At 39.1% G+C, this 22,889-nt stretch overlaps 2 protein-coding genes across 3 annotated transcripts in view; one reads left to right on the plus strand and one right to left on the minus strand.

The window, feature by feature from the left end:
- Positions 1–21,321, minus strand: part of LOC137277354 (spatacsin-like) — a 54,414-nt gene extending 33,093 nt beyond the window's left edge. The window contains exons 1-11 of the mRNA XM_067809047.1: positions 21,090–21,321; positions 15,111–15,256; positions 14,534–14,761; positions 13,599–14,184; positions 13,067–13,193; positions 12,288–12,438; positions 11,338–11,798; positions 10,379–10,558; positions 8,800–9,008; positions 7,812–8,014; positions 216–438 (exon numbers count right to left, since the gene is read on the minus strand). Of these exons, the coding sequence (XP_067665148.1) occupies positions 216–438; positions 7,812–8,014; positions 8,800–9,008; positions 10,379–10,558; positions 11,338–11,798; positions 12,288–12,438; positions 13,067–13,193; positions 13,599–14,184; positions 14,534–14,761; positions 15,111–15,256; positions 21,090–21,313 (2,738 nt within the window). The 5' untranslated portion in view covers positions 21,314–21,321. The remainder of the gene's footprint in view (positions 1–215; positions 439–7,811; positions 8,015–8,799; positions 9,009–10,378; positions 10,559–11,337; positions 11,799–12,287; positions 12,439–13,066; positions 13,194–13,598; positions 14,185–14,533; positions 14,762–15,110; positions 15,257–21,089) is intronic.
- A 265-nt stretch (positions 21,322–21,586) lies between these two features.
- Positions 21,587–22,889, plus strand: part of LOC137277355 (mucosa-associated lymphoid tissue lymphoma translocation protein 1 homolog) — a 29,767-nt gene continuing 28,464 nt past the window's right edge. The window contains exon 1 of one of the 2 annotated variants that reach the window (XM_067809049.1): positions 21,587–21,727. The gene's annotated coding sequence lies outside the window, so the exon portion shown is untranslated. The remainder of the gene's footprint in view (positions 21,728–22,889) is intronic. The other variant, XM_067809048.1, reaches the window with a different exon arrangement.

A 22,889-nucleotide genomic window follows, 5' to 3' on the forward strand; every position in this document is an offset into this window, starting at 1 on the left:
AGTAAGGTCTAGTACCACTGTGACAACGGCATTGGCACTGTGACGTCATAACATGGAAACGTTATGGGGTCATACATCTAGCGGTATTACACTAGTATAATATTGCCGTAAAAATATTACACTGCAGTAACTTCCACCGGAGGGCAATAAATAAGTTTATAGTGAAATTATACATTACTCTACTCGTCTATATATTGTTCATTGTTTTCACTTACATCATCAGCCGCAAAGTAATGTCCATCTGCATTGATTCATTGCAGAGGTCAAGGTCACTGTAAAGGTCAATGATGCAGTCTTGACGTTGTCTACAACTGCTGCCATCTTCAGTGACCTCTCTGATCATGAGATCAAGTAAGGTCAGCGCATCGTCATGCTGATTGTGGCTCAAGAGGTACTTCCATAACAATTTTCTGTTTGGATACATTTCTATGATGAAATCTGAAAGAAGAGTGGAATTTACATCTAATTTGAAACTAAATTTAGTCTATTCATACCATAGCCATTGTGAAGATACAGTCGAGCACCGAAACTTTTCAATATTCATGGGATCAAAAAAACCAAAAAACATCCAGTTATCCAACTTCAAGACATCCGACTAGGGCATATCATCATGTATCACTATGACAAGCAAACCATTTGATATCATTTTATGGCCCTCCTATTCAAGCTCAACAATTACATGCTAGTCACATCATTACACAAGACCCTATTGGATTCTCAGTATGTTTTGATTTGAAACTACAATCCATTGTTGACATGGTGAACACTCTCGGTGTCACAATACATCAACCTTGCACATCAAGTCATTTAAGAAATGGAGTTCAATATACAGATGATACTAACAACCTTCTATGTTATACCATTTTTATAAAATGAGTTACTGATCTGGTATCAAAGGAGTGAAAGTTTGTTTAATACTAGTTTTATAAAAATGGTATGTCACGGTATTCCGCTTATTACTCTCCAACATAAACTGCCTACTGTGTAATAATTCAGCTTTCATCAGTGTGACAGATGTATTAGCATTGTAATGTCATAACTGTAAACCACTATGACATCATAGATTCGGTGTCACACAATGTGTATTACCACTGTAGATTTTAAACAGTGATACCTCCAATGGTCATTAATAATTCTTCATATCTATAACTCCTAATATGTAAAACCATGTAGTAGTCAATTCGTATTAAACAGCAACATCAATTAGAATTTCACAGGTTATTTACCCCAAAACACGGACACAAGCAGATCTAGAGACACTACAATCATGCTGCAACAGCCTCACCGATTCTAAATCCAATCAAAATACAGTACAGCTTTAACAAGTGTGGCTAATACTTTTAATCCCCAGATTCCAATCTAGAAAAATATATTTGTATATGTTGCTGACATTAAAAACATTATAAGACAAGGACATATATGTGTATGGAATGACGTACAGTCTCAAGTCTGCATGAAACAACAGGAAACAACTTCCGAACTAATAATGCTGGTATTGGCATACAACAGCAACATGATATATCGTGGTACTGAAATTTTAGTCACACCTATAGATTGCCAAAGTATTGTGCATTGAAGCTGCGACACAATATCAATCCTGATATAAGGGTGGCAATACAATACATATCATGATACTAATATCTTTTAATCTAACACCAACTACAACACACCTCAACATCAAAATAAAACCAGTTTTAAAGTATTTCACCATTTTATGACAGCATTGTTCAGTGTTCATTCTAAATGAGATAATTAAGTTTATACACAGAAGACTTTGTGAATATTCATAACATACGAGCGCTCTCTGACTGTTCTTGATGCCAGAATGTGACTGAAAGGTTACAAGCATACCCTTGGAATTAGTAACAGAACCTCTACAGCATTCATATTTCAGAGAAATTTAGTTTTCTGGATAAAATTGATATTTTATACTTATCCTAACTCATGCTTAATTGCTTATCTCCTCTTCCTGGCAAAGGTAGTGGAACACCTGATATTCCTCAAAGTTCCCTTCTAAAAGAAGAAAAATATACTCAGCCACGAGTAGCCTCCCTTTACTTGCACACGTGGTCAGCCGATCAGCCACGATTGTCACTCTCTCCTTAATAATCGCCCAACACGAGAATTATAGGAATTCAGCGTGCATGTGAGGGGCAGTTGGGAGGACTTTTGCCATGAGTCAGAATAAGAATAAAACATCAATTTTATTCAGAAAATTACATATTTTTCCTTATCCTGACTCATGCTTAATTGCTTACAGAATCCGGCAGAAACAGTGGTGGGTCAGGCCACGATTGATTCTGCTGGTTGTCAAAATTACGTCCAACAATCTTCCCCCTTAATGGGAACTTGTAACACTATGTTTGATTTCCAAAAGCAGTCCGTCATTATAGTTGATAGCGAGCAATTCTCATGTAACGCTAGCGTAGAGGCGAAGGCTCTGACTATATGTGGTTTGGAGGCTCGTGGAGGTTCCAATCCTCCTGCCTTGTAGGCTTTCACTATAAAAGCTCTGATCCACACTGAGATAATGTTGCGGAATACTTCCGTAGGTGTCTCACTATATATAGGGATGAACAGGCACTTGAAACGTTGTCTTCTAGACTTGGTACGTGCGATGTATGTCTTCAATGCTCTGACTGGACATGATGATACGTCTTGCATATCATGAGGTCCAAGGATTGAAGACAAGGCCAGTATGTGGAACTGTCTCTCTGGTTGACCTGGCAGTTGATTTTTTGCAATAAACTCCCATCGAAGACCCAAATGAGCTGTCTCTTGGTGATTTGCATCAAAGCTCCTTCGATTGAAGTCTAGAGCATGAATTTCTAACATTCATGCAGCTGCAGCCAAGGCAAGTAAAAACAATGTCTTCTGATTTAGCAGTTCAACTGAGATCCGGTCAAGTGGCTCATACGCATCACTTGTGAGATGTTGGAGTACAACGTTTAGATCCCACACTGGGGCTCTATTCTGCATTGTTGATCTTGAAGGATCTCTGGAATGGCGTAGATGGCATAGATAATCTGCTATCTAAGGATGTGTCGCCTTCATTACCATGAATCCTTTCTTCCTGATGTGTGCCTCAAAGTGTTTCCACTTGTCATCATACAGGGTGTGAGTGGATTTCTGTAAGGCTAACGTAACTGCTTTCGCTGCTCTTGCTGAGTATCCTCTGCGCTTAAAACTGGAATTTAGATTGACATTTCATCCGAGCTGAGTTAGTAGCCTGATACTGAGTCCAACTGTAGACTGAGCTGACTTCTCTCATGATGAACTTGTATGATGTTAAGATGCATCATTCTTCGTCTTCAGATCATCAACCTTGTTCATATGAGCATGTTGACATTCGAAGGAGGTCTATTTATAGCTGGCTGCCTGTCCGATCAGAGACTGTCATTCATTGCTGCAAGCCTTGTGATAGGCAATGTTGAATCTGCTGTTAGACCTGAAGATCATGCTGTCTGAAGAATCAAATGATGCTGTAAACTGCTAATCTAGTGTGTAATCGACATCTTTCCAGCTTTGAAAGTTTGAAAGTCTGAAAGTCTTATCTCTTGATCTCTAGACTCTGGAGAACTTGGACTTGTCAGTGTAACACTGACTTGTCTGCTTGAGCACCGTTGTCAAGATATCGTTGTCAAGGTATCATCATGACTCCTCTGGAGTCTTGGGCGTTGGTCCTTGCTCCCTCTTCAATCTTCCCATACAATATTGCAGGCGCAGACCATGGGGCTTGATATTAGGGCCCTGTGAAAATCTCACTCCATGATGAGGCGGACAAGAGACCCCTGTCAACGAAGTAGATTCAGTCTCGCAGCAGTAGAGGTGAGATGTTCGGACATAACTGCTGCTCCTTTTCCTGTGTGATGCGTGGCTTGTATGCCTCGTCTACATCTGGTGCTCTGATGAAGGGATCCATATGGCAAAGAAAGGAGCGTCTTCATTCTTCATCCTATAAGTGTTGGTTTCATTGGAGTCACTGGATGGTGAGACTAAGTCCAGACCTTTCATGATCCACAATGTAACTTCAGAGTCCGAGAAGAGGGCTTCCTCTGGAGATGATGATCAGTAGTATCTGACTTCATCCATCCGTGAGTGTGATGCATTCGATGGATGCCTTCAATGAGCTGAGGAGACTGATGAAGATCTTCTGCACTGACAAGTAGACCTTTAAGAGCATTCACCCGAGTAAGCGTACTCACTCACGCAAGCGTACTCACTCACCTGAGTGCACTCACCCATGCAGGTGCACTCACTCGTTGTAGGTGAATCTCACTCCAAACTTGGGTCCTCCTTGGGGTACATATATAGCATAAGACAGACTCCCATTGAATCGGGAGTTGGGAGAGGCATTCTGTCTGCTAACGTGTACCCATCACACACTCTCATACACTGTTGAAGCTGCAAGAGATAGAGAAATAGATTTACCCAATCACCAAGACCGCCGATGTCAATGGTGTGGCAAATGAGGGGGGCAAGAGCTAATCAAAACAGAGCTTATAGGTTATAGACGTATGTCATTCCCCAGTCCTCCAAAGAGGGGCAAAGTATGGACACACTTCATTATTTCCACTGAAAATCCCCAAAACCAGCGAAATACAGTGCCGGGAATAAAACAGTGGATGATAGCATATGTTGACGCTACAATCAATCGAAAAATACCACCACCCATTAAATACCCATCACCAATATGAAAAAAATGGGTAATACATCGTATCCCACCACCAGGAAAAATAAAACATGATTGCAAAGTCGAAAGCTCATCCAGCTAGAGAATCACGACTCTGCCCACTGGTGAGAACTGTCTGGCCAAACCGAGCACACTCCCGTGAATGTTTGTCCAGTTGGTAGTGTCGGATAAATGTACTCGGCTGGCTCCAAAGAGCCGCTGATCAGATCTCCTCAATGTCCAGTGCTGCTGCATAAGCCTGTGATGTAGCCACTGCCCTAACCAAATGAGCTTTTAACCGTTTGTTATTGCTAACCCTTTATGAGTAGAAGCTATACATATGGCTGAGACAAGCCACCTAGAGATGGTTTGCTTATTCACTGGCAGACCAGCTATCCCTCCGTCATAACAGCAGAACAGCTGTTTATACTTTCTGATATCAGCAGTTCATTTGATATAAGCCTTGAGGGTCTTAAGGACATCTACCATGTGAGCATGTCGAAGAGAAGTACAAGGGACAAGGGAGTGTAGGTAGGTCAATAGGTGCTTTAACATGAATAGCTCGTGCAATCTTAGAGTGGTAAGAATCCGGAAGTCTAATACTGACTTGGTCTTTATGAAAGACAGTCAGAGCAGGATCTGCAGACATTGTGTGAATGTTGCCAACCTGCCTGCCAGATGTTACCGCCACAAGAAAGGCAGCCTTCCAAGTTAACAGCTGGAGACACAGATGACAGCTCATGAGAAAGAGGCCTGGACAACCAATCCAGAACAACTGACAAGTCCCACGGGGGACTAATCTGCCAGACAGTTGGACAGATCCTATCCATGCCTGCTAAAAAGCACTGCACAAGAGGTTGCTGCCCCAAGAGACCACTGTCGACAGGAGTATGGAAGGCAGAGATAGCCATGGAGTAGCCTCAGATAGCAGACGTGACTAAACTGGCCTCTAACCGAGACTGTAAGAACTCCAATTCTTCAACTTAAGTTGAAGAAAAGGGATTAAGAATCTCTCTGTCAACACACCAGTGCACATAACAGGCCCATCTATCTTCATATTGAATGGTTGTCGAATCCCTTCACAAAGCCAGAATTGTGTTTGCAACTGGTGCAGGAATTCCGCTCGCTTGGAGGCGATTCCTGACAATGGCCAGGCCACCCACTGAATCCCGGGATTGGGGTGCGGCATGCCATTCTGGGATAGTAGGTCCGGTCAAATATTCAATGGAAACAATAGTACACACGGGTGGTATTTAACTGGTAAATAAGTAAAGCTATTACTCCTAACAAGGAATAATTGCAACTATCCATGCGCAAATTAGAGTAATTTGTCAATGATACGTAAGTAACCAGCACAATATTCGACAAAAGACTTACCAACACCTCACTGGAGAACATGAGATAATAAGTTAAGCATGTACTAATATTGAAATATAATCCTATAGTGCCCTCTATCCACGCTCACAAAGCTAGAAAAAGTTACCATGAAGACCATGAAGACCATGCCGACCGCCATCTTACCAGCCACATGGCTGGAAACAGTGGACATCACACAAAATTACAAAATATTATGAATGAAAAGAGCGATATATACATTCCTAATAGCGCTTGTGCATTAAAAGAGGAACCATATATACAGAATTACATGCTTTCTCACTCATTTTCTCTATCTCAAGGTTGTAAGCTTCTATTATGAAGAATGTGGGATGGATGACTGTACATGACAACGACAGCATGAAAAGTGAGGTACAAGGTAGATGGTGAGAATTACATGCTCTTGGCTGGAGGGGGCCCAGTCAGGGGCCCTGTAGGAGTGGTCTCACAAGACAAAAACAAGATTTTTTGTTTTGTAAAATATTTATTGAAATATTGTTAGAACTGTCATAGGCATTTTAAAATGGACATTTTAATGTTATATATGTACCCAAAGGAAAACTTCTTCTGAAAAAGAATTAGTTAAAGGACTGAAACAGTTGAAAAAAATCGCCGTAATAGGAACCCCAGGTGCCTCCACACACGATGAGGAAACAGTGACAATCATGGCTGATCAGCTGACCATGTGTGCAGGTAAAGGGAGGTTACTCATGGGTGAGTGTATTTTTACGTCCGCTTCTTTTAGAAGGGAACTTCAAGGGATTTCAGGTGTTCCAGTACCTTCACCAGGGAAGTGGAGGTTATGGATAAGGAAAAATAAGTGTTTGTAACATACATGAGTTTGAAGATGGGTTTCTATGTCTCATTCAGCAGTAATACACAGCTACACACACAGGTCATAGCCTGACATGCTGACACTAATGTTCTTATAGAAATGCTCTCGTCACAGAAGATCACCTGAATATGTTGTTAACAGCTTCAGCTGTGGAGCACCTTTAGAATACAGCACCACAACTTTCGTGAGGACGCTTGGGTTAACCCAACCCAACCCAGCTAACCTAAACCTAATCACCTACAATTACTTAAAAGAGTGTTATGACTTTGTTTTTAAAGTTTGTGGTGCTGTATTCTAAAAGTAGGCCTCAGCTGGAAAGAAAGAAAACTATGCAAAAGCATGTTTTGCATGTTGATGTGAATGCTTTCTGTCATGTATAACACTAGTGCCTCAAGTGCTTGTGGATAGTAACAAGGAACAGTGAAGAGCACTTCTGTTGAAAACCTAAATATTTCAATAACAAAATATACAAACATAATAGCTAGCGCTGATGTGGGGAAAGGTTTGCTTTCTTCAGGGGGTTTTAGGTTGCCGTGATGTCAGAATGAAAATTGGATCTGAACCTCTTTAACAAGTGTAAGTGATATCACAGGTGAGCTCCATGACAAACAGATGCACGGCACCTTCTAAATTAATATCATTAATCCCCAGCTAGATTAGCTCTTGATAGCACACAATCTATTTTTCAACGGGTATTTGTTCAATATATTCATTTCCAAGTATGGTGAAGATAAGAAACTGAGAAACCTTTACTACACAGTAATATATTTGCTGTGTTCAGAGGTTGTATGTTTTGTATAACATTTGCATGTTCATTCTGAATAGATTGTCTGAACATTACTCTTATATACTATTCGAACATGATTCCCCTTATGGCACAGCTTTACTTTACTTACTTCCACATCATGTTAAACAATCAAAGTAACTTACCATCCTTTCCAATCTGTGCTTCTAACAGAATTCTCTCCCTTGTTTCTTGGTCCCAAGATCGTATCCATGTTAGAATCACCTCAGCATATAAACCATCAGGACTGTTCTGAGACCTTTGCTCACCAATATCTCCACAGACAGAGTTGACCTCATGATTGGTTTTGTTCAGCAGAGATGCCAAGAGAGTTTCATCTGACCATGCACTGTAAATAACACACATGATTATCTTAAGCACGATCCCATTTACACATATTTTGTTTCTTATTACAAAGGGATGTTGACATGATGAGAATTTTCTGATGTGTATGCTATATCACAAATTTGAAACCGAATATAAATTACACTAAGTAGAATACCAAAATTCTCTTAACTGATATCAACCATGAAAATTGGTGGGACAGTTATCCCAAACTACCTCAATATCGAGGGAAAAGCAATTTTGACAAACATGATTCATGGAAGGCATTTCATACAAGAATCTTCTGATCATGATGATGTCTGGCTTGAATATTTAAAAACTCAAGCTTGTTGTGTTTTGGTGAGGAACATTTGGCAAAAGTGTCCATCCATCAGTTATCGTAAGCTTAGTATCAAATATTCAGTCATATTATCATTGTGTGTATTTCAAATCTGATCAGTAAAAGAACCAACATAGTTCCCAGATCATCTTCATGCTTGTGCATGTTTGTAGAACCAAGAGCAGCAGGCTCCGGTATTCACACCATCGCTTGGCCCATCCATGTGTAACAATGGCTTTATCATCTCATTTCTTGGAGGGCATATACTGAAGCATTCAGACGTTTCAAGTGAGTGAGTGAACATATTCTTAAGGTATGTCAATAGAGAAGTCAATAGAGAGGTATGAAATAAAGCTTATTGCTTACACTAACCAATAAGACAATGTCAAGAACAGATTGGATACTTGGCCTTCAACATAGTTAAATGCTAAATCTCAGCACCGAGTGAGCGAGGACTGTGAAGCCATTACCTGCTGGGGGTTCCCGTTGCGGTCAGCATGGCTTGGCTGAAGGAGCTGCATGGGTAGAGGTCGTACAGCTGCTGCAGGAAGGAAACCTCACTGGCCTCCTCTGGGGAGAGACTGCCAGTCTTGTGGAGCTCCAATGCTATAAACATTTGGAGGTCACGTGACTTCACACACTCTGCCAGGGTCCATAGTTTGGCAGAGACATCAAAACCCTGCAGGCAAAATACTGGGTGAACTTCTTGGATAAGGAATCCTCAAAGCAATTGTAGTGCTTCCACAGTTGTAAGTCTGTGTTAAAGTATGGGAGTTATGATCGTCTTAGGGCTACAAGGCCCTGTTGTCTCAGCACTGCTAAACATCCTGGCATCAAATATTTCCATAATTTCCTCTTTAAATTTACATATACATTATTGGCTATAAGCAGATCCAAATGATAGAAGAACAGGACGGCCATTTATCCTCCTCATCATACATCAAGTATTTTACATATCTACAATGATACAATGCATATGGGGTTCAAAACTTTTTGTAGAAGCCACTTGCCACAGGTAAAGTGACTTTAAGAAAGTAACTTGTTCTGACAAATTTTCCGCTTGTCCTCATTTTTATGACATAATCATGATGATGAAATTATGAGAGAATAAATAAAGTATTTGATGTTAATGTTTACTGGACTACATGTCAAAAAGCGCTAAATAGCAACGAAAGATATCCCTCCTTTATTATCACTGAGAATATTTAACACCTACATTTTGAGCAGGTATTAAATGAACTCTAAGTATATTTGCAGTTCGAGACCATGTGCAGAAATTATCTAGTAGCCCATGGACAAGTAAGATACCATTATTTGATTGTCTGAAATGAGAACTGACTTGCATTGGCTGATGGGCTTTTTTAACTCATATGCATTAAGATCAGACACAATCTCCATTGTCAATCAGCACTGAGGCTTCTACACAATGCATAGACAATCACATTTATGTGGATAATCATACAATTTCTAAGTACGGTGGAATCTACACGCAAACAAACTGTAACTGAAGGAATATTTGTGTACAGTGTGGGTTTCTTCTCAAACTTCACTGATGCTGGTTTTATAGAGCTACTTCACTGAGACACCATGCTGCTGTTTACATGGACATCCAACTCGGCTGGTAAATCTGAAACAACATACTGCAACATTCCTCTAATAACGGCCCCGGCACTTATTAGGGGTCCCACGCTTATTGGAGACCCTGTGATTTTTGTGCTTTCTGGGTGTACCTTAATTACTTGTTACATCAAAGCTAGGGGCCATTTCTTGATAACTTTATTTTTGGATGAAGGGAGAATATATTTATAAAGAACGTATCCGATGCATATTAGAGACCCAGCAATTATTTGAGGAAATATGGAAATACTTTACATTTCCAGATCTAAACAATGAAAACATGCCAACACAGAAACATGCCTGATAACCACACTGAGGCATGCTCCTTGGAGAGGATTATATTTTCATAAAGAACGACACTAAATTTCACTGCCCTGATTATTGTTAACATGGAGTAGATCCCTCCAAGTCTTGTTTTCCCAGTGTACTCACCATATTACATAAAAGCTTCTTTGCTTTATTCATATCTTTGTTGCTTAGGTAGTGCAGAACCTGGTCCATGCAGTTCGTAACGAGTTGTTCATACCTGGCGACACCTGTATCACCTCTCATTAACATGTGAGACTGCAGGAGAAGAAGTTGGTTCTTCAAGGTTGCTGCCTCCACTGCACCCTGGAATGTATACTGGTTACCATGGTTACTGTAGTCACAGAATCTTCAACACAGCATCAATTTGTGAATGAAAGCTTCGCATGCACAAACAACTATTCTGAGCACAAACTATGGGATCCGGTGGAAATTTGTGGATTATGACACCATCACCCAACCTTAAGGAGCAATTGACGGCAACATAACAACTGGACATGTCTTTGGTGACGTCGAGAAATCAGCGAAATGATGAGCTTCCTACACATTTTCTATACAAATAACTGAAAATCGTTCCTTCTATGACGTCACTGCAGGGCTCTGGCGACAGAGTTAGATAACCTCTCTGTGGTTTTGCTTGCGGGCGAGAGAGAAACAGACGGCTTTTCAGTAACTTTTAAGCGCTTGGTATTAATTAACAAGGTTTTTTTTAAAAAAAATTGTGTTTCGTTTATGACCAACCAGAAGTCTTTCATATGCATAAAAAGAGTACCACAAAATTGAGTTTATTCGTTCTGTAACATTTTGAGGGCCCCATATCCCACCAACAAGTATAATTAAGATTATGGCTGAGTAGACGTCTCTTGTGTGACACCCATAGCAAGATTAACAAAAACATGGAGGCAAAAATTATTACAGGTACAATGTAGAAATGCCTCAGAAGAAATAAACCTTTCCCCAGCTGGGAGACAAGCCATCAGTATGGTTGACTGAAGTCTTCAACAATCCATTTTCATATCTACAATATGATGTTCATGATATGAAAAACAAACAGCTAATCATCTCATAAGTAATAAGAATCCCACCTTTGCTGCCAAACATGACCATTCATACTCCTCTCGGCTGTTGCCAGTAGTCAGTCCATCGGGAGCGTCTGATGCCTTGACGATCAACTTGGTACGTGCCAGTTCCACCACAGTCAGGCACTGGCGTAGTTGAGCAATATATCCCATCAACAGGTCAATGGCTTTCTCAAGGTCACCCTTTTCCTCCTGATCATGAACGGTCTGGCCAAGGCCCCTGTGAACTGACAGACCATTGTGGACAAGGCCATACAGAAACTCTAAGGTCAAGGTCAAGAGTTTGTTGGCAAAGTCACGTGACTGCTGATCATTCACATTTTCTCTCACTGCTTGGACTAGGAAGGACAGGGCTGGCTCTAACTGCTTCACACTATCATAATGGCAAAGTTGGCATGTCCACAGCATGGATTCATCCCCAGCAGACACTGGGGACATAGATGGCTTCTGTTTGTTGGCTGTGAACACTGAAACATCAAGACAACTCCTTTAACACTGGGACAAAAAACTGTCACTTTTATTTCTTCTTATTATTATAGGATATTCATATAGTGCACATATCCATGCAAGCAGTGGTTACTGAAGGCAATGGTATGATTTTCTCCCTTGATCATGTTAATCTCAAAGGCACATCATACTATCAATCTCAACTCCCTTGGGAGTATACAACTTTTGCTGCCACCAGGCTCACCAAGCTCAGTGTGGCTTTCCATCACATACACATTAGACAGCTTAACTTAAAGTTAGAATTTTCAAAATAAAACATATCTTCAAGCTGTGAGTATGAGTTGTCTTCTTTAGACCATTACTGTCTTGTGGGCAGCATGGTTTAACTCTCCAGAGTTATGGCATTTGATAATTTTGGGGTAATTTTCTTTCCATAATGATCCTGATTGATTCTCAAAAACATATGGTAAAAAGTGTATGTTTTAATATGAAGATCAACATGTACGTACGGTTCTCCTTGCTCTTCAGGAAGAAAGCTACAGTGTCTAGTTGCCGATGTTGTATCCCAATCTGTAAAGTGTGCACTGGCACTGTACAGCGCCCCCACTTGTTGAAGTCACACAACATATCAGCAGAAGTCGCACCACCATACAGCATCAGCTACATATGGATATAAACATACAGAATGAATAATCAAAGTACTATTATAATACAACTCCAAAATATGTTTCAAAGTTCAAATCAAATGAATACACTACCAAGCCATATTAAGCTCCCTGCTTGGAGTTTCTTGATCCTTCTAGACCAATCGCTCAGTAATCTTTTCAATCACAAATGTCAATCCATCCGTATTTTGTACATTAAACTGAAGCAGAAGATGGATTGTATTTCCAAGCAACTGCTATCAAATAATTCTCAAACCATTTCTTACACAGTTTCAGTAAGCTCCAAACACTGTCAGAGACTCTTATTACAGCACATACAGCTCCAAACACTGTCAGAGACTCTTATTACAGCACATACAGCTCCAAACACAGTCAGAGACTCTTATTACAGCACATACAGCTCCAAACACTGTCAGAGACTCTTATTACAGCACATACAGCTCACATAATCATTTTTAAAATTCCAAATATGCTCTCCAAATCTGAGTTCTTACTATAAAACTTCATTTTTTCAATAACATTCTCTGATTCCAAAACTATCATTGACAATAAGTCAATACTGGCACGGATTCAATATGAGCATCACTGGTGACAAGACACAACAGCGACTACGCTATAGTCACCTTGCTGACGAGATCCTCCTGCTCTATAGCAGCTTCAGTGACAACATGGAAGACAAACACATCGCTGACAACCAGGTGGGTGTGCCCAGGTGTGGAGGACAACACAATTCTTTGATTCCTGGAGATACTGAAACCACACATGGACACAGCTGATGAGGTCTCCCCATCATTACTTGTTTAGTTCTAGATGAATTGCCATAGAAACATCTTTGACAATACAACATACATGTTAGAGGCACTAAATAGTAAACTGCAAAAAGTGATTGAAGCATTACAGCTGCATATGTTGGAAGTTCATGTTAAACACTGAAGTTATGAATGCCACAGTGATTTCTCTGTTGTATACCTACCAGTATGTTACACAGTATCAATAGGTATGATAGTCAGTGTCTTTGTACATCTAAGTCAATTGGACCAATTATATTTTTATAGAGCAAAAGGACAGTGCGAGTACACACTTGAAAAATCACTACCTGAACATATTTACATGCAGGTATGGTATTCACTGAGGAGACTTTACTGGATGCTATACCTTTTCATAAGAACATTGTGGGAGGCGGTGTCTATAACACATAATGCTTGTCTGCCCTCAGCTGCCTTCTCAGCCAGTGAGAGAGTCAGAGCAAACCTGCTCACAGCCATATCGACTACTGTGTACTGGTGCATCTCTGACGGTAACTCATGACAGTCTACAATTGTTTCACTCAGTGCTCCACCAACTGAATATCTTGATTTGAAGCCTGTTACATGCTTCCTTTCATGTCTTATATGACTTCTTGTAGTGTATTTTCTACTGTTTTGGTTGAGGTGCTTTTCTTCATGTAGATTTAATAACTTTTCTCTCCATGTAGAATCACCATGATGACAAGTAGAGTGGTTTGGTCGAAATGTCCTGTCTCTGTAAGGATGAAATACTGAGGGCTCCACTTTAAGACATTTAGGATAAGCTTGGATGTAAGCGTCAAGTGCCAGTGTGTGGAGCATCCAGTCCTGACCAATCAGAATCAGTCTGCGGAAATCATGTGATACTCTCCATTGCATCTGATTGGCTGGATCAAGTTTTGAGAATTGTAAATCAACATGACACCACAAGCGGCCAGCAACAATGTCAAAGATGTCTACAGTACAGGTAAGGAACAAAAGAAGTCCAATACATCTCATTCCAAACTAATCCTGATCAAAGAAATGCAGAAATAACATTTAATTTTTCAGTGACAAACATTTTGTGAAATTAATAACCTGTCCTGAACTGTTTTGCTATGGGTTACAAGTTTTCACCAACAACAATACTTGTTCACTACACACACAGCATGGAGTTATTATATGTTCTGTAAAAAAACATAATAAAGTATGTTTTCCCACCTGCACATAAAAATATCTACACAAAGTAACGTTTGGGATGAACAAGTAGACAGGATTTCCTTCTCTACTACACACCACTACTGTTGATCAAAACATAAAGGATACAAAGAGCTTCACTTTTCTCTGCCAGCACCACCAATCTATCAGCAACAATTTGGAACGAAGGTAGACAACTCTGACTAGTCCCAGGAATAGCCAAAATGGCCGCATGCTGGCAGTGTTCCTCATCCAGTAGCTTGATGGAGACGAAGATGCTGGTATTGACAAGCAGGAGGCATGTAGTGGACGTGCAATGAACCAGGGAGAGTGTGTCTACTGTTGACACCTCAGCTACTAAAAAATACAACAGAATAATTGCCCTTTGTACATTAAATTTTCTTCATACAAAACCAACAAATTTATAATACTGATCATATTGATAAAGGTCCTTTGCATACATACATAAATAAAGTCTGCTTGTGTGGTTTATTTTCTTCACAAAGCTGACTACCTACAAAGTTGTGATGTCCTGATGTTTCCCCTAAAACTAATGATTGCAAAGTTAGTTTGATATAACGCATGTAGGGACTAAAACTAACTTACTAAGGTGAATCACATAGTGAAATGAAGGATCGAGATACAAACTTATTCAGCACAATCCTTGACAGTACTTGTCATATACAGGAATAACTTTTGGACTTGCCTCTTGAGATTATTTCTGCCTGTAGTTTGTGGAAAGTCCAGCGATGACTGATGGTGGGTGCTGGGCCATGCAGGGAGTACTCGGCTATGGTCATCTCACTGTCCACCACACATAGGCAGTCACCTCTGGCTGGTCTCCAGGCAAAACTGAAGCAGTCAACATCACAAGTCAGTTTCAAATATCAAGGTTTTGACTGCATTGCCTCTTTAAGCATGTCATGTTCCAATCATGAACTTGTTTTGGTCATTTGCAATATTGTGGTCATGAAGTAACTGCGGGTAAGTTGCAGTAAAAAAAACCAACTTGTCTAAACTTTATTTCCACATTTGAAGAATGGATTGTACATTTTATAGCTTTTAACAAATGCAATTATTTGATGGTATATTGCTGTGGGTCTGTGTCCAGTCAGTCATGACCAAGGGTCCATATTCAAGTAATCTTGTCTGGTGAATGTGACACAATGTCAAGTTCCCACAAGTAATGTTCAAGAATATTTCACACATATACATGCAAGCCTGTAGTAGTTTACCAGTGTTATATACAGCTAGCCCACAAAGATACTATGCTGCTTTGTAACATGGACACTCCACTCCTACACACTGCCAATCCTTTGTATATTTTCTAAACACTGAACACAAGGCAATGAAAAAGTTCAATATGTGTACGTTAATGTTCTTGGGTGAGACTTGGCATCTGTGATAACCTCTGGGGAATTAAGCGCATTTTATGGGGGATTTTCACACATGGTTGACAGCAATGACCAGCGCGATATTATATTATATGACATTTTTCTTGCATAAACTGAGCCTTCATTTAGTTGTACTACAGTTGCTTGTTTCTGACTGTTGTCCCCAAGACTATGCAGGCTATGTCACTGTATCCCAATACTGAATGAAGAATCACCTGCCAGTAGGAGGACCAACAGAAAAACAAGTTAACTGGCTGGTATCAGTATCGGGACATGTATCCTCCTTCAGAGACCCTAGCTGGAAGGGCAGAAAACCAGGTTTATCACTACTCCTCTCACTTCCTTGAAGTAACCACAGCTTCCTCATACACACAACCTAACTTACTAACATACACACAATCATTATACAACCATCTGTGCCATGGGGACTCGCTAGTTACTATGGAGAGGGTGTTGCAGCATAATATATTTATTGCTTTGCACTTAATACCAGCTGCAATTATATTTGCTAGATTTTCCTAGCTGAAAGATGGCAAAACCCAAATTACAACAAAGTTGCCATGGTTCAGTTTGAGAGCTGTCTGATAATATACAGGAGTTGGAGACCAATAAGCAGACTTTAAAAAGGTGTATCCACATAAAACCTTACATATTATTGCTAATGTTTGGGTGAAAACATATTCTATATTCACATTCTTTGACAGGGGTGAAATGGTACACTCTCATCATGGTACGGTACAGTAGGTGTTACAGTACAAGGTCTTTGGTTCAGTCCGTTTCGGTTTGGTATATATATGACATGATCCTAACGCAGAAAAATTAAACCTTGAATTGCTTAATAACATGGAAAAACTTAACCATAATCTTTGTTATTTTGAACGAACAAAACTGTCATTATAGAAATTATATTAAATAAATTATATACAAATAAATTAACACAACACATAGGAACTGGATAGCAAATGGCAAGTTATCCTCATAATCATGTTAAGAATTAAGTCAGACTTGGCAGTTGAGTTGAGTTGAGTTGAGTTGAGTTGGGTGTTATGTCACATTGGCATTATTCCAGCCATATAGTGACGAGATGATGTTACCATTACCATTTTAAGTCCATGGTCCAAAAGAGTTTGGCTTTAAAAACATATATTTTCATTTCACCACCCTTTAAAAACAGAATATGTCATAGCATTGAATACAAAAGCAAGCAATTTATTATTCTCCCTCTGAAAAACAGATCTTTCAGATTTCTCTGGTTAAATAATGCCAAAGGTGTTTCTGCATTACATGACCTTCGTACAGCCTAAATTCTGACACCACAAGCTATGTTTGGAATGTCTTTGGTACTGCAGAATCTGCAAAATCAGAAAGACTTCTGCCTGTATCCCCCCTTAATCTAGTTCTAATCATATCACCTATTTACAAATTCTTCATCTGATAAGGATGAGTTTTAACATGTTTCTTTAATTGTGTCTGTAGCAAATACAATATGGTGGCGAGAGTGTGCTTTTAATGTCATTAACTGATGTTAACCTATAGGAATGTCGTAATTGATATGTTACATCTCCCTTTCAAACCTACAAAAGCTTCTTCTTTAGAACATTAAAGTTAAATGAATGGCTTTATCCTTTCTCAAGGATGGACAGGATCTGAAAATAAATTAAAAGTCTCTCTCCTTTAGTCTGGTTGACCAGGATGTTAACTTCAGCAATTATCATTTAGAGTCATGTTAACTTCAGCAATTATCATTTGAACCATTAAGATTAAAAATGAAAGGAGAACACTAACGTAAAACTATTTTTTGATATGTGGAAAAGAGCATCCTAAAGATCACTTTCCATATCAAAATGTCTCAAAAAGTTTGTAAAATCGCAATAAAAACATGAAAAACGACCTCGGATTTCCGCTTATTACGGAAACACCCGACAGTTGAGCAGAGGCGGTGTCGTATGACATGACGTCAAATGTGACTATAGCCGGTGGCATCCTCTTTGGTTGTATATCAAATACCAGCTGATTTTACATCATGCAGCAGAAACTTCTAATGAACATGAAGAAGAAGAATCCACCAAAACGGAGGCACCAATTTGATTCATTTCAATTCAATTATTTATTCGGTAGTTTGGATATATGTGAGTCTTGTGACCCAAAGTACAATTGATTGTGACGACACAGCCATAACACGTGACAGGAAGAACATATGTGCATCTTCATGAAAAGGAAAACACATGTTTCATGAAAATAGCGACAGAAGTTATGGTTTGGGTATTTTGTGTTCCGAGAACAGACTTTTGAAATTGATACCATGTAATTATTTTGTTCCGAGATGCGCATACCTTTCACATATAAATAATACATGGTACTCATCTTCGGAAACTCCTAGATTATTACAACATACATACACAGTGCATACAAGGAGTGCTTTCATTAGTACAATGTTCTCAATAAACTAACTTTAACCTGTGGCAACACAATACGTAATTTACAGAATGCACGAATCAAGGTGTTATCACTTAGTACTGTAAGGTTTTATTTCGGGCTGTAATTCTAAAGTCGAAAAATTCCTTAAAAATGTGGATATACAAAGAGAGTCATGCCAAATTTGGGAATATATATCACGGATTCTTCATGCAAAAGTGCTGTTACACATTTGTATTTTTCCTGCATCTTCCTCTATCCAAACATATGAAACACCAGTTGTGAAAAATATGGGGCGGATATCTGAAACCCATGTATGCTTACCATTTTCATCAAGCTTTTATAGGAATAGATAACACTGGTGAGGAAGGGTGTGTGATTCCATTCTTAATATTTCAGACCAAACTTTATAACACACCTTTGAGTAGAAACGTGCGTGTATCTACCACACCAGCCCAACGCGGCCTTATTTGATAGGGTTTACATTCAACTGTGAAGGAAATATGTGTAATAATCTATACATGGAGCAAATTACTTACAATTATAACATCTTGACCGCTTGATGTCAACATCGGAAAACTCGGGAACACGGACTAGTTAGTTTGTCAGATTGTGTTTATTTCGTTAGGGGGGCACACGCCCATGATACAGCTACCATAGCACTGATAATTGTTGAGTACAGAGAGCTTGAAATGGTGGCTAACAATTGTAATAAATGTATTTATACAAGTATAACCTCTTTTACAAGATAAATGCATTAGAAATGTTTATCTAAGAGGGACATCTTTGAATAACATTTCTCTTTTCGTAAGTTTGTCATATAAACAACTGTCGAATAATCGGTTTTATCGGTTCAGTTATATTGTTAAGGAGCCAATTGTGATATATAAACTTTATTCATGAAGCACTAATTAATCTGTTTAAACAGATGAATTGCATAAATGATGGTACTACAGTTCAAACACACAGAGATGTTTTCATTGTACTTTAATATAGTCTTAGGTGTGACTGTGGTGAGTGCATTCCGATGTCAACTGGTCTTGAAAGTAAGGGCTCCTGACTCAGAATGATCGGAATATTTCTCTTGCCTACATCTGTCTTTATACTTGGAAAACAGATGAAATGGTGGCTCTTTTCATTGTTCGATGATTCCATGCATCCCGAGGCAACTGAATAAACTATCGTACCATTTGCCAAAACGACAGAAACAACATGACTTGTATTACTGGAGTGCTTGGTCTTTGGAAGCTAGTCACATTTGACGTCATGAGCGGAAAGGTCACATGACTTCCAGCAGAATATGCATAATGGCTGAAGCTAAGATAACACAAACTGTTTTCGCAGTTAAGACGTAAACATTCATAATTTGTACTTGAAACTTTGGGTATATGTTTTTGATAACTATATCTTTCACACAGCAAATTACTGAAATTCTCTCATATTCCCCCTTAAAGATCAAGTCTCTTTGGCGGGTTTGCTTGTGTGACCACTTCAGTTCACAACACTCGGTACTCTCGCTGGGAGGGAGGTAAGCATTGTAGTGGTTGAAGTCACCATTGTCTGGGGTGACCTCCCTACCATTTGTCACCTATATTTGTCAAAAGTTAGTTCACTTTTTCAATTTTAGATTTTGATGCGAGCAGTTCATGAAACATAAACATACAAAGTTGTTGGAAACGTTTCCACTCCTTGTCTAGGTTGACAACTTGTCAGTTTACGCTCGGATTATTGCTTGCAGACATTATTCTGAATTTCCATTTATTGTGATTCTTTTTTGAAAGCCTTTTGCCTAACTTTGGCGTTTTTTCATGTCCAACTCTTCTGACACCGTGCAACAAACACAACTTGGTGGCATAAGTGTGCTTTTAATGTAGTTAACTGTCGTAAACTTGCAGAGATGTTGTAATTGATACATTACAGTATCTGAACATACTGACCATGCTGACAGACATATGCAGCTTCCAAAAATGCCACTCAAAGAATATATTCTTTACTGTTACAATGTTTGGTGGAAAAGTCTTACAGGTAAGAGTTCCACCCCTACCCCCCTCTCCATCAAAAGCCAAAATTACAAACTGACATGCATACCTCACCCTAAATGTACATTCAATAAACAGGAACAGGCATAAAGAACAATTAACAAACTTATTTCAGTGTTAGAATATTACACAGGGGAAGGAGAAAACTTACTTCTTAAAAAGAGGGGGTAACGGGCGGAACTCTTTCCGTCTTATGTTTTCATTTTCATTGTGTTCATTTTTACTTTTCACAATAGTGGTTAAGTATATAAAGAACTAGAATCTGAGACCCGTGAAGGTTCCGGAGTAGAAATTACTAGAATAGGTCTTCAGCAACCCATGCTTGCGATAAAAGACGACTGTTCTTCTTGTAAGAGGCGACTAATGGGATCGGGTGGTCAGACTTGCTGACTTGGTTGACACATGTCATTGGTTCCCAATTGTGCAGATCAGTGCTCATGTTGTTGATCACTGGATTGTCTGATCCAGACTCGATTATTTTCAGACGGCCGCCATATAGCGGCAATATTGCTGAGTGCGGCGTAAAACTAACCTCACTCACTCACTACAATGCCACTCCCAACATCTGATTTGTATCCACTGCCATTTCAAGACAGCTGATCAGCTATATATGCACCAAGCCCCATATCACAATACATTACATTAGATCAATCAATTAAAACGTTTTGTGAGGTCAATTTGGCTAGTGTCATTGAGACCATTTTTCCCTGTGGCCATTTGGACCTGTTTCCTGTGGGTATCACAGATTACTAACTCTATCCTTGGCGATTGCATTCTTTCAATCGGTTATTGGAATATAAACTAATGGAAATCTTCAGTACGTCAACATGTACATACCTTGTCACATTCTGGAGAGCGAAGTGAGTGACGCCTTCTTTCGATTGTTTATGGATTCTTGTCACTCTGAGACAGTTGTTGTCATCATATACGGTAAGCCATGTATTTTTTGGACAAATACACAAATTTGCATTTCCTCTTATGTTAACTGTATTACACAATTTGCACAAACGGCACTGTAAACATGTGTTATTTGACGCACCACCTTGCGATACAGTCGCCATTTTGAACTGATCACATGACAGAAGGGGGAATCTAGTTTTCAAGACTTGACATAAACTTCAAAATGAATTTGCAATCGTGATTTTGATTGAAACTCATTGCAATGAATAGCACTATCTACAAATGGAATGCCATTATCTATACCTTGAAAATAATCACGTAATTGTTCGCTAAATGGCGAAATGCTAAAGATATATTAATATTTATATTGTCATTGGTGATGTGTGCTAAAAATAGGTGTTCTGTTTTGATTGGACGAGAAATTGTTTTCGTCATTTACTTCCTGGTAGTGCAAAAACGTGTCTGGGAATGGGATGTATCGTTGATTTATACTTGTAAACGATCTATTTGGAAGCGACCTAACTGTTATATGTAACAGTTATGTCATAATATTATCTACTTGGTCTATGATAACGGTAAGATTTGTCTCTGCCTCTTATTCGGGCTTGTTTTAGTATAATTCCTTTACTAACGATGATCATAGGTATTTGTTGATTGTACTTTCACACTCGCAGTTGCAAACACCACATGAAATTATGGACTGAATAGGATACGTCCGACCAAGTATATGCCTACAATATCCTGTTGGAGCCACGAGTATCACGTGTGTTTTCATTTAACGATATTCAGTGTCATTGTAGTTTGACATTTGGCATATATGTTCAGACAAATTAAAACTGCACTTTTATGGGCTGAATAATGTCAAGTCATAGATTCACAACAAAGCGTGGATAATTTTCATTCACTTCTCTTAATTTATGAAATTTCATGTCAACACACTAATGGTCACGTCACATACCTAGTCCAGCATATAACTAGACGACTTCGCACTATACCAAAATTACATTGATTACTCTAAAACGATTTTAAGTGAATGTGCCAGCATATGAAACACTATCAAATTATTCATGATGAAATACAATCCCAAGAGCATGTGTCATACAGTTTTTCTTATCTTGGAAATACATTCACCGATTTGTTGAATATGTCTTCTTTCGGCGTCATGTAACTTGCGTAATGGCACCACTTTATTACTGAATGATAGGATATTGTATGGTGTAGACATGTAGAACGTAGAGGAAATGAAACATTTGAATGAATCAGTGAAGAAATCCTTGTTTGGAAATATGTCAACTTTACAAAGTGCATGAAAGTGAAAACTGCCATCTTTGTAAGACCCATTATGTATACTACATGAACACTGCCATTATCATAATGGTGTAGAATTATAATTACTTACAGTGATTCATTTCGTTTTAGAGTAATCAATGTAATTTTAAGAGTTCAGTGAATGGTGCGATGATATATGGGATCCAGAAATGTCTACAAACGATGAACAAATGCCTTAAGTTAGTTTCCCCACAACCACAGTCAATTTACCGCTAACCGTTTTAAGGCGATTCCACTTTTTGGTTAACCAATCAAAATGTCCAACAATTGGTGAAAAACGGGGGTGGTTCTGTATCAGGGCTGATATAAAATAAAGTAAATGGATGTTAGTGGATGTAAATATACTGTTTTGAAAATGAGTGTTTGTTTTAGCAATCCGTGCACCTGTTCTAGTCGATAGGCTGGATT

Source organism: Haliotis asinina, chromosome 3 (assembly GCF_037392515.1).
Source record: "Haliotis asinina isolate JCU_RB_2024 chromosome 3, JCU_Hal_asi_v2, whole genome shotgun sequence".
NCBI lineage: Eukaryota > Metazoa > Mollusca > Gastropoda > Lepetellida > Haliotidae > Haliotis > Haliotis asinina.